Source organism: Athene noctua, chromosome Z (genome assembly GCF_965140245.1).
Source record: "Athene noctua chromosome Z, bAthNoc1.hap1.1, whole genome shotgun sequence".
Taxonomy (NCBI): Eukaryota; Metazoa; Chordata; class Aves; order Strigiformes; family Strigidae; genus Athene; species Athene noctua.
Genome location: NC_134077.1, coordinates 52,682,306 through 52,709,757, shown reverse-complemented (window position 1 = coordinate 52,709,757; position 27,452 = coordinate 52,682,306). Strand labels below are relative to the sequence as shown.

Sequence of the window (27,452 nt, the reverse complement as noted above, 5' to 3'; positions counted from 1 at the left end):
GACTCCCACTTCCTCTGCTCATAGCTTGTAGGTATGGATTAAAACTCCTTTTCCCCATGGCTTTATGTTACCATATAAAGTTATGACAAGAATTTGGCAAAAGTACAAAAATGTTGTGTAGGTAGAGGCAGAAGAGATGGCTGTCTGCACATGAGTAAGAAACAAGTTTTAAAAACTGTTAAGGCAAATTTTCCAGTTTTAAAGACTATTGAGGCAAATTTTCTATTTAAGCCACTTGGGTTACATCTTTATTGTAATTAACTCTTTCTTCTGGCTCATGTGCAGTCCAAGAGGTGGCTCCTGACTCAGCAAAATATTAAAACTATCTGTTTTTTTAAGGTAATTCGAAACTGGTGTCAGCCAACCTCAAAATGTCTGGAAATATACTTCAGAGCTCCTTCATTGTCTGCTCTTAGATCAGCACAGTTGGTGGGAAACAGTCAATGGGTGGGGTAAGGGTGTTTGCTTTTTCGTGGGCAATCCTTGGTCATAAGTCAGAATACCAGAGTTCACTGTGAACCTTCAGTTCATCTTCCTTTGATTAACATGTCAGAATGGCAATATGCGATCGGATTACACCTTTCCCCCTCTGAAGACAGGACCAGGCACCTGGCACTCCAGGGCAAATTTGTTTTCTGATGTCACAGTATTCCTCACTTGCTGACCTCACCCACGTGACAGACTCATGAGTTCTTGTGAGGAAGCTAAAATGATCTTTTTTCCATTTTTTAAATTCTTTGGTGTGTCTATGCTTGAATCAGATTGAAGTTAATTTCCTTTGGATTTGGTGATCTGCAAAGGCCAGTTCTATTTTCTATTTGCTTATTTGCTTTTGTGTCTTCTTGTGATAATTAATTCCAAACAAGAGGTATTTAAGAAATCCTTACAGGCATGCTGGCTACGAAAAAGGCTAAATAACAAAGGTTGCTAACTGAAGAACTTTTTAGTTTACTAGCAGCTGGTCAGGAATTAAAAATGCTTCTGTATTAGAGGACAGAAACAGCTTCTTTCTCTCTCTCTCTTTCTCTCTCTCTCTCTCTCTCTCTTTCTTTTCTATTTGTAGCTAGTACTCATACATGTTATTCCTCCAGGAAAATTACTGCTTGTATCTTAGTAATAAAGACACAGACCCCTATGTACTGCATATTGTATGGACTACCAGGATAAGGCAGTCATGCCAGGGCATTTTATGTTCTAGTAACATATTCTTGTATGTATTCTGCAAAATAGACTGCCAAAGCAGATTATATCTCGGGTTCCATGTGATACACAGAAATAGAGGAAAAAGCAGATATTTGTATTAATCTCTCCGTAGCGCTATTGTTGAAGGCTGCAAAGCCTCAGGGTTCAGTGCTGTAGATGCGACGAGCTATGTGTCCCTGTCATTTGGACAGTAGATGGCACCATTTGTTTCATTCTTAAAAACATCTTCTGCTGTGGTAAAGCAGCTGGTCTGCAGGAGAAGGGGGGAGGTGACAACACAGTGTGTGTGTTGCTTCGTAGCCGACGCAGAGTAGGAACATTTCTTTGATTTTCTTTAGCGTACCACAGCGGAGTGCAACGGGGCATGAGCCATAGATCTGTGGGGATCTGCGGGGCGATGCGGTTTCCACAGCGCCAGCGAGTGGCGTCGTCCTCTCAGATATACTACCTGAATAGGCTGCCACCGCAGGGTGTTGCATTTGATAGCCCAGTGTTCTGTTTGCTCCTGTGCTCCAGAGCGACAAAGGTGACTATAAAGGGAACTGAGTTTTCCCGTGTTTCCCCCTCTTCCAGGTTTAATCATCCTTGCAGAACACTGAGTCTGTATCCCTTAATAGTGCCCTGTTACACCTTGATGAAGATATGTATCCCTGGAAAGAGCTTGTGCTGCTTCGCTGACTTGGTCAGGTGGACAGATTTTCTCCCTTTAATGACACATATAATGAGGCTGTCTACTGAGCCCGGCTCCTACAAAAAAGACTCTTATTCTCAGCAATTGCTGGTCAATCAATTGCAACATATACCTCATTTCTGTTCATTCACACCAGCAGGTTCCTGTGCCTTTAATTTGTTGTACAATTAAATGTAATAACAGAGAGATCAATAGATAACATGCCCATTATTTTGCTCAGAAAATGCTTCTTAAATGAGGTTATTCAGTTCAAATCAGGTACAAGTGTAAGTATCTCTGAAAGGAACCTGAGGTTGAGTAAAGCTGTGCTTCCACTTACGTCCTTGTACATCTTTCACATGGAGGGCTGGTAATCAAATGATAATGCTAACATTAGTACTGACATGGTTTCATCTGGGAATCCCTTATAACCTTGTCAACAACCTCATGGGAAGAACTCTACCAGTCACAGCCTTGCTGTCTACTTGAAGAGACTGGCAAAGTCTATGGTGTCTTGTATAACTCTCGATATTAAGTGCTATATTTCTTTCTCACAGTGCCTGAAAAATTCTTTCTGTCTTGATTTTAAGGTCCTTGCACATTTACTGGAGGGCAGTTTACCTCTGGTTAAACAGTCCTAATGAGCTGAAATGATTTTAAAGACATTTATGAAATACTGGGGACAACTCTATAGGCTCTCTGAGAGTTGTTTATTTCCAGATATTCCCACTTGGAAGCTGTGACTCTTGAGGGTTTACCTACTATGTCAACAGGGTCCCTGATGAAGTCTCTAAACAGCAGCAGACAAAGGGTTTGTTTTCAACAGAGCTGTGCAACCTCACCAAAAAAACATAAGCTGAGCCGTAAGCCAAGCTTGCTGAAGCGCTTGTGTGACAGGAGAGGTAAATCTGCACAAAAGGCTTCATAGCACAGGCAGGACAGCAAGGTAGTGTAACTCACAGTCCAGAATTCCAAACATTGCCTGGGACTTTGCCCATCATACTAATGCTCCGGGCACATTTCAGAACAGCCATCTCTGGGCTGTAGCTCTGTCAGGAGTTATAAATTGGATCTTTTCCTTGGTGCATACTGAGATTGTATCAGAGAGGGCTGACCCCTCAATACTGAAAGGTCACAGATAGAAGAATCTGCCCTGCTGAAGTGATTTGTAATGTGCCTTATGGATTCTGCAGTATTATTACAGCTATTCTGCAGCTCTGTCAGCTCTAGATTGAAGGCCCCATGAATAGTGTGAAAACAAAGCAACAAGCAGAAATATTTTGTTTTGCTGAACAGTTCTGTTTCAGCACAGGATAAATTAGTGTAGCAGGTTTTTTTCCTCTCTTCAGCCTGACTTTGTGTAAGTCTTCTCTTAGATTTCGCTTTATTTATGTTTATGGGAAATGTGTCCCTAAAAAGCTGTTCATTGTCATGTGTTTCCTTCCAATAGCTGTTTTGATAAACAGCGTATAAGCACTTCCATGGTCAGTCTTTTTTGTCTAAAGTGTTAGTGTGAAGGTGCCTTGTCTACACTGAATGTTCTTCCCATGTTACATCTTGGCTGGAACCTGTGTTACCCAGACACTCACCAAAATGTCAAAAATCTTTTAATGACCTTAATTTAATTGCATATTATTATCCATAATAGAATGACAAAGAAAGAGAGACCAGAAAAATAAGCATATCTGTTGCAACTGATTATCTATAAAATAATTTATGCAGTAGATTGTGTTGTTGGTACTTCCCTTGCTTTTATTTTGTGAGTTTTCTATAAACTGGCACACCAGAAAAGACTGTTTAAAGTAGAGGAACTGTGCTCCAGCTAGAGCAGAGGTGGAAAAAGAAATATCCCTCGTTTTCTTTGTTAATAGTCAACCTTCAGTTACCCCAGTTGGATTATTTGAGTTGTAGATTTATCAGTGTCATGGGTAAAGGATCTTAGAATAGCAGCAGAGTTAGATGAGTACAGTGATTCATGATGAAGGCTGTATTGCTTTCAGGGTGAGATCATCACTGGAAGCAATATAGCTGTTTTCTCATGAGGCAGCTGGCTTCACACTGTGGTAGCTTGGACATTTTTGCATGTTGTTACCAAGACTGGGATGCCAGGGATTTCAGTACAGGCTTCATCTCCATTTGGCGATAGCTCCAGTTTGGTGAAGATGATGAGCTCCAACAGGCAAAATGGACCTGACTTCATGAAATGACTGCTTCAGTACTGCTTCCCAGGTAGTGCTCCTCATGCAGAAAGATGATTTAGTAGACTGCAATGTCACATAGGTACATAGACCCTGGTCTGTCAACTGGATCGGCTGGATGAAGAGCACTCCCCAGGGGAGCACTGTGGCAGGCGTGCAGTTCTGTGTTTGAGATTCTGCCAAGGCCAGTTTGAATCTGGCAGACTAACAGTGCTGCTGCTGCACTGGGATACAGTGTTCAGTATGCAGAGAATACCTTCGAGAGAACTAGTCTCTCTCAACCAAGCATACCTTAACTGGTTCAAGCCTGCCAATAGGTTTGTTCACTGGTCTGTGCTGTCTACTATTCCCTGTTTTGTAGTGTTATCTGTATTATCCAAGCTTTTCCTACTACCTGCTGGTATAGCAGCTTTCCTGTTAGCTCCAAGAATTGACTGTGCTTTGACTAGATTTGTGCAACCTTAGATACAAGATATGCTTTGAATGAAGCTGATTTTGGAGACACATTTAGGTATTAACTTAGAATTTTCCTTTTCCTTTTTTTTTTTTTTCAAAGTACACTGAGATCCATCACTAAACAATATAGTATATTCTGCCTTTCTATCTCTTCAGCTACTTTTTTTACCTCCTCTAAATGTCTCATGCCTTTCCTCAGTTGTTGTTCATCATTAGCGTCTTCTCCTTCATAGGACGGCTTTTTTTTTTTTTTTTTTTTTTAATAATTAGGTGGTATGTCCATTTCACCAGCTGATCTTTTTTTCTTGTTCCCTTCCCAGCACACATCCCATGTTTCTCCTTCTCATGGGTAGGCTATGATTGTAATTTGAATAATGGCTGATCTATGACTCCTTGGCCAGTGCCAGGAAAGTAACTGCAAGGTCAGCTGTCTGTTGCCAAGAGACATCTCAGTATTTCAGCATTTAAAGAGCAAAAGAACTCTCACCTTCCTTAGCCAAAATCAACACCTGTACACTGGTGGATCCTGAAAAAGTGAGATGGAGATCACATGTTTCTTAATATAATTGCTAATTAAGAATTATTTAATGTTAAGAATTATTTAATGTTTTGTTTCTGAACAAAAATATAGGAATAAGAAAGCAGAAATACCGAGAGCGCTTTTGATCACAAAATGGATGCACTTTTTCTGCTTAAAATTATTGTCTCCTCTGATTGCTTCATCAGCTCTTGCAGTTGAAGTCTGATATGCATCACTGCTACAGGAAACCCAGACAGCTCTTTGGAAAAAATGTGCATGTTGTTGGACAAATGTATCAGAAGATAAAAATATCTTAGACAACTCAGACATGGAAGTGGTATTACCGACGTTTGTGAAGAATAAGATGACCAAACAGTAAGGACTTGTGATGCAGATTTTTCAGGCATGTCACCATACTTCAAAACACACTGCATTGAAAAAGATCAGAGTGAATCCTGATACTATCTCCTCCAGCTTTAAGACAAAATTAAATGTTTAAATCTGCAGTTCATGGTTTACCCTGATTTTCCTCTTCCATTTCTACCAATGTGATGTGATTTCAGGGAGGGCCCTGAGAAGACAGTAATCTAAAACTAGAGTCTGAAGTTTCAGTCAAGACCAGCTGCCATAATTAATGCTTATTATTACTGGCAGTGATTAATAATAAACAGAGATGTCTGAAAAACACCAGTTCTTTTTGAAATCAGAAAATTAAATAATATTTTAATTGAAAAGATGAATTTAAAAGGAAATTAAATCAAAAGCAGGTTTTGGAAATATTTTTCATGTAAACTTTATTTTTTGAAAACATCAGACACAAACCCTTGTGCTAAAAATGCTTTCTTTCTTTCTATTGTTAGGTGTAAATCAGTTTTTTTATTTTCTGATTAGGAATGAATGGCCTTATTACATCAAAGGTACAATCAGAAAATTTCAACCATTTGTGCCCTGGCCCTGCCTGCATCTCCCAAATGCCCCCCCTACCCTGACCCTGGGGCCTTCCCCATCTGCCCATGGCCCAGGACCTCACATCAGCCCCTGCCCCAGCAATGCCAATGTCTCAGCAGGGATGGTCTCCAGCTTCCCACAGCCCTGCCCTGCCAGGCCACGGGGCAACACTAACAGTAAGTAGGAATACATCCATAAATAACAAGCAGTGGGCATAAAAAAAAGTGAGCCACCATCATCAAGTAAAATCAGAATTTGCTTTAAATCAGTCACTCATGGCAACTGCATGGTCAGTGTCTGTGTGCATGTGTGTCTGTTGCACTTGCATGGAGAGGAGGAAGAGATAGATGGTACCAGACAAATGTAGACTATATTTATTTTTTTGATTCTCATTGCCCTTTTCCAAGGAAAATACATAAGCATGAGTAACATTAGCTCTGTCACATTTTCTTTGGTGCAAATGAGATGTTGCCCTAGCGCTGTTGTTTCATGTCCTGTGTTGAGTCATGCAGTGTGGATACTTTATCCAGCCTGTGTCTCCGCTGTAAGACCACAGATCATGTTATCACTTTACAAATATAGCATATTAGTACATCTGGAAGGCTAGTCACGCTGTGGGGTTCAAACAGGTCTGGCTGGCCATGAGCTATGCTGCTGCTATAAACAGCCTCAGTATCCCAAATTGAATAACCGCTGAGCACACTTGGGAGATCCGGACACTCGTGTTCTTTGGTAGTAGGTAAGTGACAGTTTTGCTGATTATCATGTTTCTTCAGATGTGTGGGGTCAAGGTGGGAAATATCAGGGAAAATGAGAAGTCGTTACCAGGTCTTTGTTGCTGCTACAGTGTTGTGGATTTTTAAATCTAATGTATATGGGAAAAAGAGCTGAAACACTGAGTACTTGTCCAAAGTGTAGGAGTCACCCCATATATAGTTCCTCTAAGTAGATTTACACCTGTGACAAATCCAAACTTTATAATTTAGGAAAGCTTTCAAGACTCACTCCATGATTCAGTTGTAATAAACCCTTGCTATTACATCTCAAGGACATACGATGGTATGAGAATAGTTTTCAATAAAATAATGGTTGGAGAGGTTGGTCATTTATCTTTGTTGTCTGTCAACGTTTAGAGTGGAATTTAGAAAGAGTTATAGAACTTCAGTTTCTGAAGGCCACTTGCAGCTAATCCAGCTCACATAAGAAATCTAACCTGCTAAATCTTTTGTGAACAAAGACTTTAATTTGAAGTCAAATATTGTCATTATTGTTGCTGTTGTTGCTACTGTAAGTATTTATGTGCTAACACTGACATGTTACTTTCTGTAGGCTTCTGTCAGAGCTACTGACCGGCTCTCTTCCTCTCAACAGTAGTTAACTAAGCACTGTTTCAAGGATAAGTGATGAATGGCAATGCCCATTAACCAAAGAGGTAGACCCTACCAAAGAGTTTTATCCACTTTGCTCTCCTCAGGCAGAAGGTGAATGTGGAGAATTTTTCCAAGGAGGATGTCCAGCTGTCCATGCCACCTGTGTCTCCTATCCACAGGCATGGGAAGGTTTTGTGGGAAAGGTTAAAGACACAGCTGTGGTGAGGAAGAAAGCTGATAAAATACAACTGCCACCTCATGACCATGTGGTGGGGTTTGGATCATTTGTGATAAAATATCTTGTCTGCTAGAGTAGCTGAAAACAGCATCTTCTCTTGCATATCTGAATTGTTTGCCATATTTTTTTATATCACAGTATTTGCTTAGGAACTGGCTATGAGCATTTTACTCATAATATGAGTAAAGTGACTGTGTATCTAACACTGGAAATAGGACTAAGAGGCTTGAAGCTACCAGTCATACTTAGATTTTTGCTCTCCTTCTCCAGTAGAGGAAGATGCGGATGATAGGACTGGTATCTTAGATCAATGCATGCAAAATGGACTCCTAGGAGTGAAAGAAAATGATCAAAATTTTGAAGGTCTTTGACTAGTTTCAATTAGGACAGGGAGCTTAAAAAAACATTTATGATGATGTTATACACATAGATAACTTCAGAGGCTGGACCCTGTACACAAATGTAACAGTAGTAGCCTTACTTCCTGGGGATGGTCCAGGTCCATTAACCTTAAGACAAATGAGAATAAGTCACTGAAGCGTTGTGCTAAAAAATCGGATCCCATAAAGCAGGTCTTAAAAACCTGAGACTGTAATTTTATGCTTAATTAAGATCATCTAATTGTGTATGAAAGTGTCCATGTTTTGTTCAGCGACACTGAGCACCCTTTTATTTGCTATGGGTCTTTGTATGAGTAATTAAGTGGGGTCTCTCTAACCAGTTCTTAGCACACACTCTAGCTTTCCCAAGACTCTGTTGGCTGATACCTAAGACAATCGTTTTTACCTGCTGACTAAAGCTACATTCATAGATTCAACCACCTTTAAAAATATGTAACATGCCTTTGAGTTTACTGTTTTTCCTTTGACAAGGAACGGCCTTAACATATATGCCCATTTCAAATACATCAGCCCTCTCTCAGTCTCGTGAGAATTAGACCTCTCTTCAGCAATGCCCAGTGAAAAAGAAGAGAATGGATTTATGTCACAGACGTCAGTCCAGTGTTTCAGTAGCTTCATTGTTAGTGGAAGAATCACTTTAAATAATTAGTCAGCTTACCAAAGAGCTAGGGGAATACATCTGTAATAAATCCCCCTGCATATGTAACATCTATCATGCTTGATGGCAAACATATTATTTCTACAAGAGTTGAGGAAGTATAAGGAATATTGTGATTCAGCTGGTAATTAATCCGTAATTAAAGACCTAATTAATTAATAACCCTGTGAAAAGATGTCTAAAAATCAAGATGTGAAGGCTGCAGTGATAAAGAGGAATCTTGTTTGTGAGACTGGTTAATTTACATCTAGAACAGGAACTGATTAATGAAAACTGTCAGTAAGGTATTGTGCTGCAGCACTAGACAAAGAGAAATATGCACATAAAATGTGTGGAAACCAAGCTCAGTCTTTGCATATCTAGATTCACATATCTTTTTAATTTTATGATGTTCATAGTTATTTCTACCTGAAGTATAAGGGGTAGAGAAAGTAAAGTAGTAGTAAAGAAAGACATTTGCTCTCTTAGCTGTGGTATGTAAACAATGCAAAATTTATTTATTTGTGTGTGAAAGAGGCTAATGTCAAATTCTGTTCTGAAATGGTTCTTTTATGAAATAGCTAAAACAGAAAGCTCAAAAAGGACTTGATTCATCAGAGCATGCAGGATTAATCCCTGTGATATACAAAACAAGTAATTTCTGAAATTAACTTCAGTGGAAGCTGGACTAATTAATAGCTTGAAAGTGTCACTGTCTGTCTGTGTTTGTTTATCTAGGAGCCGGCTGTCTGAGACCGTGCTCTTCAGAGACCAGGAGGGAATATTTCAAACTCTCAAAACATCTGGGCTTGTGTCCAGGTGTCATGACTGTTTTCTCCAGCCCTGGAGCAGCTTGTCCCTTTCCTCTTCTATTTATTCTGTGATGCAGCAGCATTTGCTGGATCTCTGTGGATTCAGGCCTTCAGGGTGGCAGCCGCTGTGATACATAGCATGGCCCTGCTCATGTGTCCCCCAGGACTCAGCTATTACATGCAGGCATATATGACCCGAAGCACAGTCTAACTTGGATCCCTGACCCAACACTCTTGAACGTCAAATCTGCACATTCAGCAAGTCTAATGACAGATAAACCAGCCATATTAGCAGGGCAGAAATTTCCCTGCTGGCATAGAACAACAAGACATTGTTACTGGCATCAGGACTAGGTAGTCGTCTTTGCAGTCCTCTCCTGCTCCCCAAGTAACACAGGGCAGCACTAACTCACTTACAAGCTGTGCACAGTTAGCGCAATATAGTATAGTATGAACGTTGTCACTATTTCTATTGCTCTTTCAACCACAGCATGTTTCTGTAATTAATATTTCCCTGATAACATAAAAAATGTGTTCAGTTGCTGTCCAAATGTCAGATTTCCTTAAAATTATTTAAAGATTTGTGAGATAAATGACTTGGTCATTCTGAAGCACAGTGTGAGTAAGCTTATTTCCTAAGAAATTATTTGCAAGATTGGTAGGAAATATGTTCACCCACTTTTTCCCTTATGTAATCCTGCCAGTAATATTCATAAGATTGCAGCAGATCTCTCACAGTCATTATCTGAAAGAAAAAGGACCCAAGTGTACAAGGATGTTAAACAAATTGAAGAAACCAAAACATTTATAATTTGGTAATTCATGTAAAGCATCAAAGGAAAGTATACACAGTGCTGTTACTAAGCGCAGCCAGGCCCCATACAAACTCAGGAGGGCTGTGACAGAGACTAATACTGACTGTATCTGTAGTATCAAAACCATGCTGGACATCTTCCAGACTCAAGAGAAGACACAACTCTTGTTCTACAGAATACACAGTGGACAGGCAAATTGTCCAGGATTAACACTGGTGCCAGCTGTGTTCAGAGGAGGCTAGACTGTGGTATAATAAAGCCAGTATAGTTTTGGTTTATGACTGACTGTATTCAACGCACCACAGACATGACAGAGACAGCAGGGAGAAGACATAGAAGAATTGATACAGTTAGTCCTGGAAGGCCACAGAGTTGTCATATCTATGACAATTTTTCCCCTGTGCTCCACTACATTCCTTGAAGAAGACCTGGCCTTGTCCTTAATATCTTGTAGTATGCTCCTTAGTGCATCTATACATTGGTATATTTCAGATGCTGAGTGCTGAAAGACGGCAAACTCTTCATTCAATGAAGCTGCTGATTTGAAGAGCACTTCTTTTCTGTGGAAGGCCCTCTGTCTGGCATTCAGTGTTACTTTTAGCTTATTCATCTTTAAAGAGTTTGCTTCTAAAGGTCAGACAGACCATGGCATCTTATGATGCAAGCACATGTAACTTCAGCGCTAAACACCAGAAGCTGACAAAAGGCAGTCTCATTCTGAAATCCAGTTGCCTGAGTGTTGCTCCATATCCCAGTTTGGTTACACTCATGGATATATATTGCAATTCATCATTTCAGCCTTTTTTTATTAAGCCCAGGAAAAAAAAAAAAAAAGCACCTGCTCTGGGTTCAGAGGCTAGGTGGTAACATATACAAGTAAGTGGCCATGAGATTACTGGCTGCTGTCAAAGATGACTGGAAACCTCTGGCAGGTCTGTGACAGAGCTGTAAATGAGGGATGGAGATATCAGTAACTGAAGGGAGGAAGGGCATTTAAGTGGTAACATATTGAATCTCTCCAGTTTTACTGGTGGGGTGATGTAATATAAAGTACCCATATCTTTGTAACAACAACATGAATAACAATAAATAGAAAATAATAAAAATTATAGACATCAGAAGGCAGATATCTTCTTTTCCATTCTGTAGTTTTTCAACACTTTACTGAATAGATTCTGGTCTAGAGCTCCTGGGTACTCCTATTTAAAGGAGAAAGCCTAATGTAGATACTAGAGAACTCTGTGTATCTTTAGGTGAATTTATACAATAAAATACAATAAATTACAATATAAATGATATAAATAATCCATACAGCTATCTGAGCAGACGCTTTTACTAGCAATAACATTTGGCATTAATGTATAATTTAAATGAAAACATATGATGTATTATCACTAAGATTTTGCTTTTTTGTCAACTAATCCTCCAAATGCTTAAGAGTGCCAATATCTCTATACACATAAAGACTGTTTGATATTAATAGGCCTATTTATATATATATACCCACAGTTGAATTAATACAATTTTTGTAAGATTGTAAAGAACAGTGTTGTCTTCTTTTTAAGACCAGAAATCTCACAGAAGTGTCATAAAGGCATTTGCTCTGTCCATGCATTCAGGGTTAGCTCATGGCAATTAGAGACATAAAGCCAAATATTGATAGCAAAAGTGTGCTTTTATGTGAGCAAGTGCTTCTTCTCACCTCAACTGGCCCAAAGAAGTGATGGATTATTAAGTTCACCTGGAAAGAAGAAAGTGTTGAAATGGGGTCTGCAGTAGGGTAAGGTGGAGAGAGTTGAGGAGAGGGTTTTGGTAGGGTGCTTGAGTGAAAGTGCAGGGCTCTGGAATGGTGAAGCTGAGAAAAGTTTGTGAGTCATAGTATCTGTGACTGAGAGTACAGCCCTGAGGGGACAAATATGATTTTGTGGCTTAGAATATAGAGAGGTGGAGTGCTAGTTATAAAGGATTCTTGTGAGCCCCTTATTGATGAAAACTGAAACAAGGTTGCAGATGACCTAGCCTGCTAGTTAAGGAAGAAGAGAGTGTTCAAAGGGAATGTTTTTCCCCAAAGATAAATTTCTTTTATTTTTTTCTCCCTCCTCTTAAGAAAAGTATGAAGAGAATGAAGGAGAGAAACAGAGAAACATATTTCCTCTGCCATTAATACAAGTTTCTCTGATTAGAAACTCCAGTATCACTTTGCCAAATAAAACAAATGCTTATTACCAAAAAAGCTTTTTTTATTTTAAAATTAATTACTTAAATATATATTACTTTAAAATATTTCCTTAAATGTAATGTGTAGCTGCTTATGAATGGAAAATTTTGCAATCAGTGAAAAAAAAAAAGTATCCTGAATAGCCAGCTTTGTTTCTAACTAACCATTATGAGAAAGATAAGAAATCAGACTGACTTCCCAGTGTGTTGCCTTTTAGTATATTGATTAAGGCCTTGTAGATTACTTCTTGGGAGGTGTAAATGGTTAGGGATAAGATTATTTGCTTCCACAGACACACACACAGAGAACCATTTTCTCCACAAGTGATTCTCTTGCAAATGACATCTTTGCTTTCTCTTTATGTTCCTGAATCCCTTTCTCCCTGTAAAGCACTGTGCTTTCATTATCATATATTACTGAAGAGCCTTGTTTTTGTGATCGATCTCACTAATAACTCGTTAGACTGAAATGTATGTTATAACCAATACATCGTTCAAGAAAGGTGTGCTGATGATCTACAGCATAATTTAGAGGTAGATATCAGCCAATGAAGATGGCATTAGGCTGCAAACTCAGTGTAGTTATGAAGTAGTCCCTTGCAGGTGTGACCCATGGTTGCTTTTGTGGTTCAGGACTTGTCCTTAATGAAAGCAAGGTTGCCTGTTTCTTGGGTGAGAAACAACTTGAGTATGTTTTTTTGTTTTTCATTTATTGCCATATCAGTGGGTAGGATAATCTTCACAAGAATGACCCAAGCTTGTTCTTAATGAGCACTTGTAAGTATGGAGTGTGAAAGGAGCAATGCTGAATTACAAAAGGTTGGGAAAATTGGAAAAGGAAGGGGGCTGAAGTATGTGTATATTTGGGTGAATAACCATGTGGTTACTTTGAGCAAGTCAGTTGGACCAGGTGACCTCCAGGGGCCCTTTCCAACCTCACTTTTTCTGTGATTTCTGACAATGGGAAAAATGTTAACGGTGATTACTTGTGAAGAGCCTAAGTATGAGAGGCAACGCACCTCTCCCCTCCCACCCAAGTTCCTTCTCTGCTTGGTTTTACTAATGAAGAAAAATCCCAATGCACTGCAGCCTAATCCAGTATGTGGATAAAAACTGTATGAACTTTTCCTACCTACATGTCTAATACATCAGTTTCTCAATAAAGAACAGATGACTTAACCTGGGAGACAGGAAGGTGGGGAACAAGTCCAGGAAATAGAGTACTTTCACAGTTTATTCAGACTGTGTTGATTAAGGCCATCAAGTTCCAACAGATTTCAAGTGTCCAGCTGCCACTTCACTGTCTCTCAGCAATTCAGCTCCTGCAATATCCATTCTAACAAAACACACTGCTATAAATTTGTCTATTAAAATGAATTAGATCCTTCAGAGTGACTTCTGGTCTGCAGCTACTATGAGGGCAAAGTCCTTGTCACTGGGTTTCTTGATTTGGGCAGCAGAGGATAATGTTTTATTTTACGTGGTAAGCAGTTTCCTGTAATTTATTAGTGAATACATTTCAGAAGGGTGCAACTGATTATAGATAAACCTGTTCACTGAGAATAAGGTCACAATTCTCATTATGCTGCTATTAATGAAGTTTTGACTTGTTTGTTGTCAGCAGTCAGTTCCAGATAGGTTGGGAACTATTTTTGCCTTATTGTTAGTGCTTCCAAAGATAAGCAATGGGATGAGCTTTATGAACAGCAAAGTAGCAGTTTATATAAACTTCCTAAAATACAGAAGACTATTATAATAGAAAAATATTGGTCTCTGAGCAGTCTCTGTGCCAATACTTAGAGGTATTTGTAAGGGTGGTTCTTACTGAGATGACAAATGGTGGACATGTAGGAACCTTTCTTCTTGGTGTACCTATGCATAACCATTTTTAGTCCATGCTGTACATTTTCAACAGGACATGAGGGTGCTTTTCTGTCTCAGAAGAAATTATTCCTTTATATGTTATGTATTACAGAGAGATATATAGGTGGAAGGGGGTGAAAGAGAAAAGGGACAATTCCAAAGTTGCAAGAGGAAAAATGCAGAGGGGAGAATAATTTCCCCTTCCTCCTTCATATTGTAGCAGAAGGACAGATAATAGATAGCCCCAGTGAAAGGACGTAGAGCTTGGAAAACATGATCACAGTAAGGTCTGAGGAAAAAGTAATAGACACAAGCTTGAAAACACCCAGTAAATAAAGGGACAGATTGTTTTTAAAATGATCAGTAGATGGTACTTTTATTTTTTTTTCCCTAAGCTTATGAATGGTACAATAAATGTGGTATCTAATGAAACTTCAAGCAAAGTTTAAATAACTGATTTTCCTTTTCACTGCTTTTATCTTGGTAGGAGCAATTATTTTAAAAAGGCTTCGAACTTCTGTTTTATAAGACTTGTTTGCAGTGGTTCAGCAAACCATTTTATAAAGAAGTAAGCATGGCAGAAGTCCTCTGTAGAAGATCTAGCCACATTTCATGAAAACCATTGTACTGTGATGATTATACTCTCACCCGTGACTCCAAGCGAGAGAATACACTTTTTACTTATTTTATCAAAATTTGTATCTGTACTTACATGAGTGATTAGTAGGTGATTTGTTTCCTTTGTTGGTACTAAACCATTGCTACAGTTTAGTAAGAAACATCATGTTGCCAGTCACAGTGTTTCACAAGATGTAAATCCCAGGTCTTCAGAGATACTACGGCATGTTTTTTTTCTTGTATAAAGAGAAGAGAGTCTTCTTATTAGGACAAGTTCAAGCATCATGTCCGCTAAAGGGAATAGGAGCTTTGTCACAGTACTTCAGTAAGGGCAAAGTTCCTGCAAGAAGTTTCTGTGATTTTAACTGAATATAGAAAACTTGGTGAGTTAGGATCCAGTTCAGCAGTTCTTAACTACACAGGACCTTATACATTGACACCAAGCCTTTTATTGTTGGAAGGTAATTCTACACATACTAATAAGTGGGGACCTGTTGTGGTTTGAACTCAGAGGGGAACTGAGCACCATGCAGGTGCTCACTTCCCCCTCTGTGGTGAGAAGGAGAAAATAAAACAAAAGGCTTGGTGGTTTGAGCTCAGAAGTCAGCTACCCTACAGTTGCTCACTCCCTTGTTCCCCTTCAGTGGTGGAAAGGAGAAAGTAAAGCAAAAGGCTCAGGACTCGAGACAAGGACAGAGGGAGGTGATCCATCCATTACTGACACAGGCAAAAGACAGACTCATTAGGGGAATTAAATAAGGACATAAATTTAATACAGACACTAACAACAACAACACTTAACAGGCAGAACAGGACAGTGAGAAGCATTACCACATCTTGAAAACACCTTCCCTCATCCCTCCCCTCTTCCTGGGCTCATCTTTGCTCCTAATATCTCTACCTCCTCCCCTCCAGCGGCACAGGGAAGGGAATGGGGGGTGTGGTCAGTCCTGCCGCTTCTTCCACCTCAGGGTGAGGGGAAACTTCTGGCATTCCTTCCCCATTCCAGCACAGTCCCCCTCTCACAGGAGATAGTCCTTCACAAGCCAGCTCCGACATAAGTCACTCCCATGGGCGTGTGTCCCAATCCAATATCAGGGAGGGTTCTTAAACGATCCCAAGAGTGAGATTAAGACACAAACGAGGTCAGATGCCATAGAACCTTGTGAACTTTATTGTACACACAACTGGTAATAGTGCTAGGACAGAGAGAAAAACAAAGAAAAAAATCAGATTCCCGAAGCAAGAAAACTGTAGAGATGCAGTGTTTTGCTGATTAGGGATACCAATTAAACTCGGACACCAGAGTGAAAAGAGTAGGCATATTTTACTCAAAATAACTAAATAATGTAACAGAATAATACAGAAAACATGCAGTAAGAAAAGACAGAATAGTGCACTTAAGCAAACAGGGAAATACAGTGTAATGAATCAAATCATTACTACCTGAGAGAGAGAATAGTGATTAAGAAAGATCCATCACCACTTGCATACATTACCATCACCCAGCCCCGCAGTGGCTGGGCAGCCCCGGTTACAGCAAGGGTTTGCAGAGCCTGTCCCGGCAAGGGGGAAATCCTACCGAGTGCGTCCACCCATGAGTGAGGCTTCCAAAGTCGCTGTGAGCGAGCGCAGCCTTATATACCTAAAAATCAGCAAGCCAGAATAGCTGGCACCTTTGTTTTGAGCAGAACATCTGGTTTCAGTCTCACATTAGATTCCCCCAGAGCCTGGCCAGGGCTCAAGGGAGTAGCTAAGGGAGTTTCCCTCCTTATCTCATTTATTTATGTTCTTTTTAAAACAAGGCCATACGTCTGTCCCAAGGCTCAACAGCTGGCTTCACGGCTTTGTTAACTTACCCCTACACAGAGAAGAAGAGAGATACATTCAGGATAGACATGTTTTCATTACATCCATCACCAGTAACGAGTATACGATATGTAAGCTACATCTTTCATTAATGAGCATACATATTTCATTAGTGACTACACACTAAGTTAGCAGTATCGTCTCGGGGCCTGTTGCTCAGGCTTCAACTTCCACCTTTTACATCAGAAGAGGTGGTTTGTTATAACTTAGTATAATACCTGTTAGCACAATGGTTTCAGTTATAAAATATACAGGATTTATCTATAGGTCAACTCTGGCTTGGGCTTATTGTCCAAGCCTTAGCACTTCATGCAGCAAGATTGTTTACCACCACCATGAATCCAGTGGTATACTATTGGCTTGGACTTGGTACAGGTGATGGTGCTCCAAGCTCTAAGAGTGATGACAAGAGTGAGAGAGAGAGAGAGTCCAAGAGAGGAGTATGCAGTCCTTTTATTGTCCCAGTCCCCACAATTTTCCCTGAAAGTCCACCCATTTCCATGGGGCTCATTGTAATACGTGCCTCCTCGAGGTCCTCCGTGTGTGCATGCCCAGGCATTCACAGTGGTCGTGCCGGCCTGCATGTCTTCCTCACCCTGGTTCAGATTTGGGCAGATGTCATGATTTTGTTAGGGGCAGTTCCTCTTCTCCAGAGCGTACTTTTCCATGTCGACAAGACCTTGAGGCCAGGAAGTGGTGGTGGTGCAACAGCAATAACTGAGACATACAGTCCAACACAGTCCCTTACAGTGTGTGGGTCACCCTTGCCTGTTGCAATCCTCCCCGCACTGAACTACAACAGCAGGGACTTTTTCCCACAGGGTCCTCACCTTCTTAGGATGCAGCCACCTGTTCTGGCGTGGGGCCCCCCACAGCCTGCAAATTGGAATCTGCTCCACTGTAGACCCCCATGGGTGGCAGGGGAGTGGCCCTGCCTTCTCACTATGGCATACAGGGGAGTCTCTTCTCCAGTGCAGCTTCCCCCATTCTCCTCCTTCATTCCACTGATCTTGGTGTTCGCACAGATGTTCTCCTCACAACCCCCGCCACTCATCCCAGGTTCCCCTTCTTAAATACGTTATTGCAGAGGCGCAGCCACCATCACTAATTGGCCTGGCCTTGGTGCAAAGGCAGGTTGAAATTGGAGCTGGGGGATCTTCAAGATGTTTCTCACAGAGGGCCACCACCTTAGCTCCCTCCCCTGCTACCAAAACCCCCTGCCACTCACTCAAACCAGGTCAGGACCATGTGTTCACAAACCTGCAGCTTATCTCTGCCATAGCTAAATTTTCATTGTATGTTACAGGACTCGTCTTTCAATCCCTTTCAAAGATAAGCACCTACTTATGCAAACTCTGGAAATTCTCGGATTTCACTGGAAAAGGATAGCTTGGGTGCATAAGGATCAATACATGGGAACCCAAGATGAAGTGCTTTTGCATGTTTTACAGTGAATAAATTCTTTTTGTATTCTCATTTTAATATTAGTTACATAAATTGTTAAAAATACAAAAGTCTTTGAAGATATTTTCATCAGTGTCACTTAATCAAATGAGTATTTCTATGCAACTGAGTTTTTATCTTGGAAAGGGAAAAGTGCAAGGAATACAAAAAATTTGATATCTATTGCCATAGGTTTTCTGTAGAAGTCAATTGTATGCTACATTGATTACTGCCAACACAAAACCCTAGACAAATTAGGCAAGATGGAAAGCATACTATGTTAATATTTCTTATGATTTCAGCTTTTTTTTCCCAGATAATGAAACATGATGGTTTAGTTGCTTATTTTTCCCATTTTTTCTTTACTGAAGTGTTCATGATTGCTTGTTCTTGCAGGAGAAGATTAATGTTGACAGTATGGGGCATCAGGTGATAATATTTGACTTTTCTCTCATAAGAGGACTGTGGGAAACTCGAGTTAAGAAGAACAAAGAACGTCAGAGGAAAGAGAAAGAACGATTAGAAAAAAGCTCACTGGAGAAGTAAGCCAACTATTCTGCTGTTCATTTTAGCTGAATCCATTATTGTTATCCACTAACATTGCCATATACTAAGCACTATCAGATGATTAAATTTTTTTTTGGGGGGGTGGTGGTGTTTGATTTCAATGATTTCTTGCCTCCTTTCCTACGATGATTGTAAGAGAAATACACCACAAACTGTGCTTGTATTTCATTAGTCCCCACTCTTACTTATGTAGCTTGTGATTTACTAGTTGTGTGTTTTATTGTCTACTGGTATAGATTTGATTTGAAGAGAAAAAATTTGTGCCTTTCTATTTCTTATATGCTATATAAAAGTATGGCTTTTTATTATGGAATTAATGAAAACTCCTAAAATTCAGTACTAAGAAATACTTTCAAGTCTTTTTGTTGACCTGACACGAGAAAGAAAAGGAATTAAATAAGTGGACACACAATTGTTTCTGAATGAAAGAGAGAGGATAGAATAAAAGAATTATCAGAGGACTTTTTTCTTGTTCAAATATTAAAGAGAACCTTGATTATAATGTTTATACCCATTAATCATGTTATAGTTTTTAATATATTTAATTTATTATTTCTTTAAACAATATTTTTGTTTCTTTATATTAATTTCCATTAGAGACAGTGAAGTATTATACTGTCCTGGCGATGCTGGAAACATATGACATCATTTTTCCCTTCTGAGAAGAGAACAAAGCAATAAAAGTCACTTTCTGCTTTAAAAATAAAATGTACAAGGTTAAACAGTGCCCTTGTTTAAGAGCATCGTTGCACGGAACCTTATGTGGTGTTTTGGCTGTCTCAGGAGACTCCCACTCATACACTCTCACTGCCAGTGCAGCTATGCTGACAACAGAGCAGCTGGGCTAAGAGGAGACCAGGATAGTACCAAGTCTGATTGCCCTTTCTGCAAGACCTTTCTCTTCAAAACATCTGTAGTCACAGTCTTGGTTCTCCCACCTCTACCCAAAGCCTGCATTAAAAAACATAATCTTAACAAAAAAAGAGAAAAATTAAGCTCATCCTTCAGAATAAATTCTGTAGAAAGTATAAGCTTTCTTCTTGGTGTGAACTGAGGGTTAGGAAAAGTTTGCTGTTGAGTGTTACCCTTATGGTTGAAAAAAGAAGTGAAAGGGTTTGAATGAAACTCAGATGCTACATTAAGAAGTGGCTTTGTGCAATTCTAATGCAGATAAAGCAGAGACTCTATTTTACTGCTATGTCAGCTAGTGGCTCTTGGGGTGCCACTGCATCTCTCTTCATAAAAATAATATTATAACTAGGAATCCACATCTGTAGGTTCCTACGGCGCATGCAGTCATCTTCTGAACTGACAAAAGGTCAGACCAAATGTGGACCTGAATGTCAGCACGCCCCTGACATGTATTGTTTGATTTTTGTTTTTCTGTGGTGCAGAAGATAACTTCTGACTTCACTAGTATAAAAGCAAACCAAAAGCACCGGGCTTGGGGAACTTCTGTATGGAAGAGGAAAAGATGGTAACTTTATGTGCTCTGAGGTAGCTAATTTCAGCTCCTGTGTTTTTGTCAGCAGCATACATTAAACCTCATTTCTTACTGTGACTTGTGTTTTCCATAAAAACAATACGTTCTCCCTGCCGTTTCTGCCTGGGGTTATTTGTCTGTAGCCACCCCTCCAGCTGAAAGATTGGAGCTTGACAGCCTGTTCTGCTCTTTTCCACTAATGAGGTCCAAAGTCATTCTGTTATTTTCCTGGATGGGGAATCTGGGATTTGGTGCAGAGAAGTAAAATGTTCAAAGTGCACTCTCAGCAAAGGATTTTTGTTTTCTTCCTTTCACTTGCAGTTTTCATACAGTACTTTTTCTTGTTGCACATCTTATGAAATATCTTTCCAATCAGTCCTGCTTCTTTTAGAGGTCCTGGCGAAAAAGGAGGAAATACATCAGACTTTATTTCCTGAATGTGACTGATCACTATTTCACCCACTGAAATGAATGGCATAGGTCATGTTCATTCTTATGTTGCAGGCCTCATAGAATGGATAAAACTGGTAGAATAGTCATCAAACTATCGTTAATAAAATGCATAATTGAGTTAAAAGAAAAATCCTCTTTGTTTATGAGGTGTGCAGTGACCACCGACGCTTTAGGTCCTAAAGATCAGATCACAAGTTATTTCCTAGATAACTTTCAGTGCTTCCAAAGATTAGGCCAAATGTAGGACAAGATTTTGTTCGTTGTTAGCTCAAAAGCATAGATAAAATTGTAATGATAATTAAATGTTTAATAGAAATAGTATTTCCCTGTAGAGATATATTTCATTATTTTAAGGAGTTCTGTGTGCGACCTGACCAAATTCTGGTATTCTACTCAGATACTAACATTTTACCACTGTCAGGTAGGTCCACTGAAATCAATGTTAGTACTTACTGTCAAGTCACAGTAAGAAAGTATTTTGAAAAGGATTGTGAACTAAAATGATAATTCCAAAAAGACATTCAGAGAAGGCATTTTCCGAAATCAAGAACTGCATTCTAGCATTTAAGATAGATGTTTATTTTTGCCCGCAACCAGACTGAATTCCCAAGTATGGCTGAAATAAATACTGTTTCTCTGCAAATATACTCATGTAAGAGATGAGTTTGGAATCTGGCCTGTTAAGGCTGCTTTGCTTTTTTTTTTTTTTTAATCATTTTTTTCCAAAAAGGTTGCAATTCACTAGTGCCCTTCAGATTGTGCAGTTCCTTATCTTCCATATTGCTATGTAAAACGACCTGAAAATATGTAATGAAATGTAGTATGTATTATTTGAGGAAAGATTTCCAATTAACCTCTTGGGAACTCTGCTTGCCTTGGGGCAAGGTACTATAGTTCATGAAGAATCAGCAAGCAGTTACATGTAAGATATTTCTCTTTTTTGACTGAAGATTTTCTAAAGAGGAAAACCACAAATAAATGCAAAGTTTGTACTGTGTTTGCATTAATGATGAGGTATTGTAGACATTTGGGGAATTTACATGTCTGGAACAGATGTTTAAGCAGCTGGTCAGTGAAAGCTGATTCTGAAGAACAGTCTACTTGAGAACATTATGAGAAGCTGGTATCTGGCCCTCTGAGATGCTGTTATCAGATCACTTTGGGTGGAATTAATTCAGTCCCCTGTTTCCCCATTGGTTTTGTGGGACTGTGGAAGTATGGCAATTTAAGGAACCCCTACTTGTGGGGGCACATATATAAATCAGAAACTGAGTGTAAAAGAAAAAGAAACAGTGCAGGGTTGTGCAAGAGTATTTTAATTTTACTTCATGTCCTTAATCCCATCAGACAAGCCTATTCTAAATCTCCCATAGGATATAAAGCATGAACTGTTACAAAAAATGTGCACTGTTCCGCGGTTATCTAAGTGTTTTTGAAAGTCCGTATTATGGGAATAAGTTTCTGTTTATAGCACAGTTTTAGATTTCATCTTCTAAATTCTGCTAGTGGTGAACAATCTTATATTGTACCCTCAAATCCTGAATGCTGTCAGACTAACTTGATGTGGTATGATGTTTTTCCTCACTAATTTTTCCTTTCTACTAGTCATTTTTTTGGAAAGGTAATGAGAGTGAAAGTTTACAGTTAGATTTTTTTTTTGAAAGATTGCAACATGTTTGTCTTCTGTGTGAAAAGCAGGTAAGTTAAAAATTGAAGGCTGACACATTAAGCATTCAAGCGAGGAAATGCCAGAGCTGTTTACCCAGATTAGCTATCTAAATCTTTGCTGTGAAATGGCACAGTCTCCCCTGTCCACCAACCAAACATGCAGCAAAGATAACAGTTTGTTCAGCTACCTCTTCCAGTGTGTCTCTTCTCAAAAATTTCCTCTCAGTGTCTGGTTAGCTAAATATGCATGTGTCACATTTCTGAGCTATGAAGTTCCTGAATGTTAAAAGTCAAAAGAAAACTTTCTCTCTACAGGTAGACAGTGATTTTTTTTCCCTGAGAGGTTATGTGTTTGTTTAATAAAATAAATTTGTCTCAATTTCTCTGCCAAACTTCTGTGTTATAACTCCATTTGTCCCTGAACTAAGATGTTATTTGTGATATTTATTCTCCCACTCAATATACAATTCAGAAATTTTTCTAAGGAAGACTAAAACTCAAGCTGGGAGTCTTTAGCCTCAAACACAAATTATGGGCAACAAGTTGGGAGTAGATCTGCAGCACTAATAACCACTTAAGTTATTTGCCTTTGTTCTTAGGCACTTGTGCATACAGGCCTTGCATCTAATATAATGCACGCAAATGGGTTGAAAGATAAAGGCTGCTATTCAGACACAATCCTCTATAACCCATGGGAGAACTTGGCAGTGAGACTGAAATGAAATCAGTCCAGTAGAATTTGAAGCAAACGTTACTCATCCATCAGGAATATTAGTCTGGGCTGAGCTCCAGTTCAACTGTACTGCTCTTATAAAAATTTCATAGGATTATTTAATGATCCTGTGTGGCTAGTGGTTCTGATTTAAACATCACCCAGGAGTACTAAACTGGTGACACCATTTAGTGTCCTGGCTATTTCTTCCATCCTGATTTAGAGGAAACAGTGCCATCTAATGAAACTTCCTTTCTTTACCTAAGAATTACAGCTTTTCCTCAAGACCTTCTGATCAGGCATTGAGCAGGTGGTAAGTGCAGAAGGAAGAACCATTTAAAGTAACCCAGCTACTCCTCTTTTACTGGGATGGCTCTGAAATCCTTACTAATGCAAACTTCTTCTTTTCCAAGCTAGTCACTCCTTTGAAGGGTCCAATCACTGAAATTATTCTACAGTAATTCTTTGCATCAGGTTGATTAGATTTGTGATTTTGTTGGACAGTCTAAAATGCCACACAAGGAACTCCCATATCCTTGAAAGGCAATATTTATGATTAAAAATACTATGTTGTTAAATCTCTTTGCTGCAGATATGCTGAAGTAATGTTTGAGTAATGATTACCTGAAGACAAGTTCAGCACTAACCAAAATGCAAATAGTTGGAATATTCCATTTCTCTGCTGATCTTGTTTCATATCTACAGTGTACTGCCTTGAAAGCTTACTGAGAAACAGGAATTTATTGGGAAATAGCTTGTCAGAATTAACCTTTCCTCTATACCTTTTACAGTCTGCTTTAGTGACAGGTGTGCTTTTGTGATTACAGATATAAAAGTATGAAACATATATTTTTTTTGACAAACATAAGCAGCATGCAATCAGCCTTTTTAAAAATTAGTTGGACTATTTGCATGCTTGAAGTGGAAATACTGGAGTAGTTAGTTGAGTTGGAACCTTAGATCTCACTAGGGTCCTATATCCAGAAAAATTATTTTTTTTGTGTTCATACTCCCACATAAATTAGGCTGACTTGACTAACACCCACATTTTGCATATTGAAAATATTAGTTATTTCTTTAATCTGACTGCAACAGTTTGATCAAGCTCTAGAGGAAGATCAGAATAATTTATTACTGAATAGTAATAAAAAGACATAAACTTCAGAAGGGCTGTGATTTTGTAACCAACTCATTTCTTTGTCATATGTGAAAATGACATATGTGAATGGACTATCAGGAGTATTTAAAGTGCCAAGACCAGAAATTTAGTTTCTCTCAAAGTATATTAGTGTATGTAACGGCTGATTTTATTTGTGTAGAATTTTTTTTTTTTTTGTCTCTCCTGTTTTCCCTGGAAATTCATGCAATAACCTCCAGATAAGACAAATGTCGTATGTGGTAATTCTATTTTCTTTGAAGATTGTCACAAAGGAAGAGTTAAAATGGTCTTTATTTTCATAAAGATCTTTTAAGGAGTACCATCATCTGATTTTTTTTGTCAATGGCAGAGCTGAGTAAAACAATCATGTAGCTGAATAGATCCCTTTGGTGTGATCTCAACTGTAACCTGCAAATTACAGCTTTCTAATCTTTGCTTAATGATACATACTGGCTTGATGTAAGTCATACCTCCAGGCCCAGAAGGCTCATACTGATTAATTTGGTTAGGGTGTATGCTGGGTGTATAAGAGGGGGTTGTAAACTGTTAGACCCTCTGCCCTTGGGATATATCATGTTTTCATTCTGACATGTACTGTACAATATTATGCATGTTTGTTGCTCCATTATTAATTCACTTTCCATCTGTTCAAAATGTGCTTGTACATAGTACTTAGCCTAGTGACCATAAGCAGACATTCTTTTAAAGCTTAACAGAGCATGTTGCCATCATTTAAAGTATGAACAAAGAAGAAAATTGACACATGATTTCCACATCAGTGTGTGATAACCATGTTGAATTTCTAACCAGGTTTTATTTTTCATGCCTGTCTTTCTTCTGAGGTCAATATTTCACTGATTGGGTTAACAGTGGTTTTTGTTATGTGCATTTTATTTTATTTGGCTGACAATGTGTCACAACCTCCTGAGATTTGTGTTTCGTACATGTTAACAGTAAAGTGTCAGATGACAGTTTATTCTTTCATCTTTAATGTAGCTGCTTTCTTGCTATTTTCTATGTTCCTTGTTGTGAGAGAATAAAATTTTAGATCTGAGCCCTCTGCTTTTGTGTTCCTGGGGTCTACCCAAAAGACCCAACACCGAGGTGTAGTACAGCAGCTCAGTGCCTTACTTTTTATTGGGAGTTAGACATTTTGACCTCTTCCTTCTGTCTGTTAAGTTTCTAACCTTTGTGGAATTTATACAGTAAGAAACAAGTCAGTCATTTTTTGTGCATGAGTGAAGAGCAATGAATAAAAAAAGAAATATCTTGGGGGCAAGCTTTTTCAGTGCATTGAATTATGCACTAAGATCAAATATCTACAGCTTTGGTAGAAAATGAAGGAATTCCATGGAAAAGAGAGGGCAGTAATGCTGAGTTAAACTTCAGAGAGGGCCAGAAAAGATGTATGTGGAGGACTGGAGAAGCATGTGAGAAACAGTAGTACAGCAGTGGTAAGTAAAGCTAGAATTATTTAGAAAATTTTAGAAAAAGTATACCAGGTTTTTGCCCTTTTCAGTTCATGCCTTTTAACGCTTCAGATCCCTTTGTTGTTCTCTTCCTTGGGGATTCAGTTCACTTTTCCCTACCCACCCACTACACCTCCCACCCACTTCACACAGTAATACAGACCTTTTATAGCTAATTAGATATGCTTACTGGTAGATGAGTTTTGAAAAAAGATGAATAGGTGGCTTGGGTCTGTTTATGTTTCTTATAATACATGAAAGCGGTATTTTCTAGCTTTTCCTAGCAACCTCTTACTATTACATTGTCTACCCTCTGTTGTGCTGGTGGTCTCTGGGGTTCAAATTATAGATTAAATGAGCAAGATCACACTAAAAATTGAACTGGCTCATGTTTCAAAGCATCTGAAAGAGGTGTTTCAACTTTCATGTCTGCTGATAAGGAAAATTCTGTCATTTGAGCGTTTCCAGACTGCAGCTGGAGGGAACACCCTTCGGTAGGGCTGCCTAGCACAATCAGGTATTTTGATGTCTCTCCTTCTGTAACCAGAAGTATCAGATGCAGCATATTGAAGGATCACAAAATAGGCTAGGGAAGTGTGTCTGCTCTAACCTATTTTCTTGTCTTTGTTTATCAAGAAGCTTCAGAAAAGATTTTGAGATGTTGTCAGTTTACGCTGGACTCTTTCTTGGCTGTGTTAGCAGCTCCAAGTACCCCTCTAGGGGCTCCCTGAGTTGAATGTGTTGCTGGACATGTCTTCTGTCTTGTCCAGCCTTTCTCTTCCTAACTCATTTACATATCACAGCTTGCTGTGGTGTAAAGTGGTCCACAGTTAGAGAAACCAGGAGATTTACTTCAAGTATATATTTTTTAATTCTCAAGCCTCCTGTATCGACACTTTAAATATCAGAAAGTCCTCCAGATGCCTACTGATAAAGAGCATACTGATCTCTCTAATGAAAATTGAAGCCAAGGATGAATAACTTTTCTGCAGCTCTCAATAACTTCTTTAACTATTCCTTCACTTCTTCTTTCACACCTTGATGTTATTGCTCCCACTGTATTTCTGAGACACTTTCTGCTGGTATTCTAGAAATCCTTTTCCTGTTCATTTGTATACCTGCAGTAAGTTACTTCACTTGCTTTTCTGTGTTGTTACATTTAATTTAACAAAGCTTAGACTGCCTTCTGATTTCTTCATTTGAACATAAATGCCTTTTTTTTTTTTTTTTTTTTTTATGTTTGGAAGTGAGGGGAGAAAGAGATCCTTACAGTGGTTTCATTGGAATGTACTGCCTCTGAGATTGTTCTGTCTTCATGCAGTCTGTTAGCACTTTATCCAGTAAGCTGCACTTTAACCAACTTCACCATTATATGTAGCTCATCTTCTGAAATACTCGTAGAAGATATTTTTCCTTATTTTCTCTCTATAAAGATCTTGCATGGGAATACACTGTGGACATTACAGAAGGGGTTTCCTGTAGTTCTCTGATGACCCATGTATAATGTGCTGTTCCTTGAAACTAAATCAGGTCCTCTTGTGGTCTTTCAGGCTATCTGCTCTGATAAGCAGTCATACATAGTTTTAGAAAGTGTATATTGTCTGCAGTATGTCAAGGTGCTGTGTGCAGGCTGATAGGTGAAACCTTCTGCTGTTGCTGTGCT

The 27,452-nt window shown here is 39.0% G+C and overlaps 1 protein-coding gene across 1 annotated transcript in view; it reads left to right on the top strand.

Annotated features, from left to right (window-relative positions):
- The first annotated feature begins 6,630 nt into the window (after window positions 1–6,630).
- Window positions 6,631–27,452, top strand: part of LRRC2 (leucine rich repeat containing 2) — an 83,207-nt gene continuing 62,385 nt past the window's right edge. The window contains exons 1-2 of the mRNA XM_074931782.1: window positions 6,631–6,734; window positions 18,675–18,820. Coding sequence (XP_074787883.1) covers window positions 18,696–18,820 — 125 coding nt within the window. The 5' untranslated portion in view covers window positions 6,631–6,734; window positions 18,675–18,695. The remainder of the gene's footprint in view (window positions 6,735–18,674; window positions 18,821–27,452) is intronic.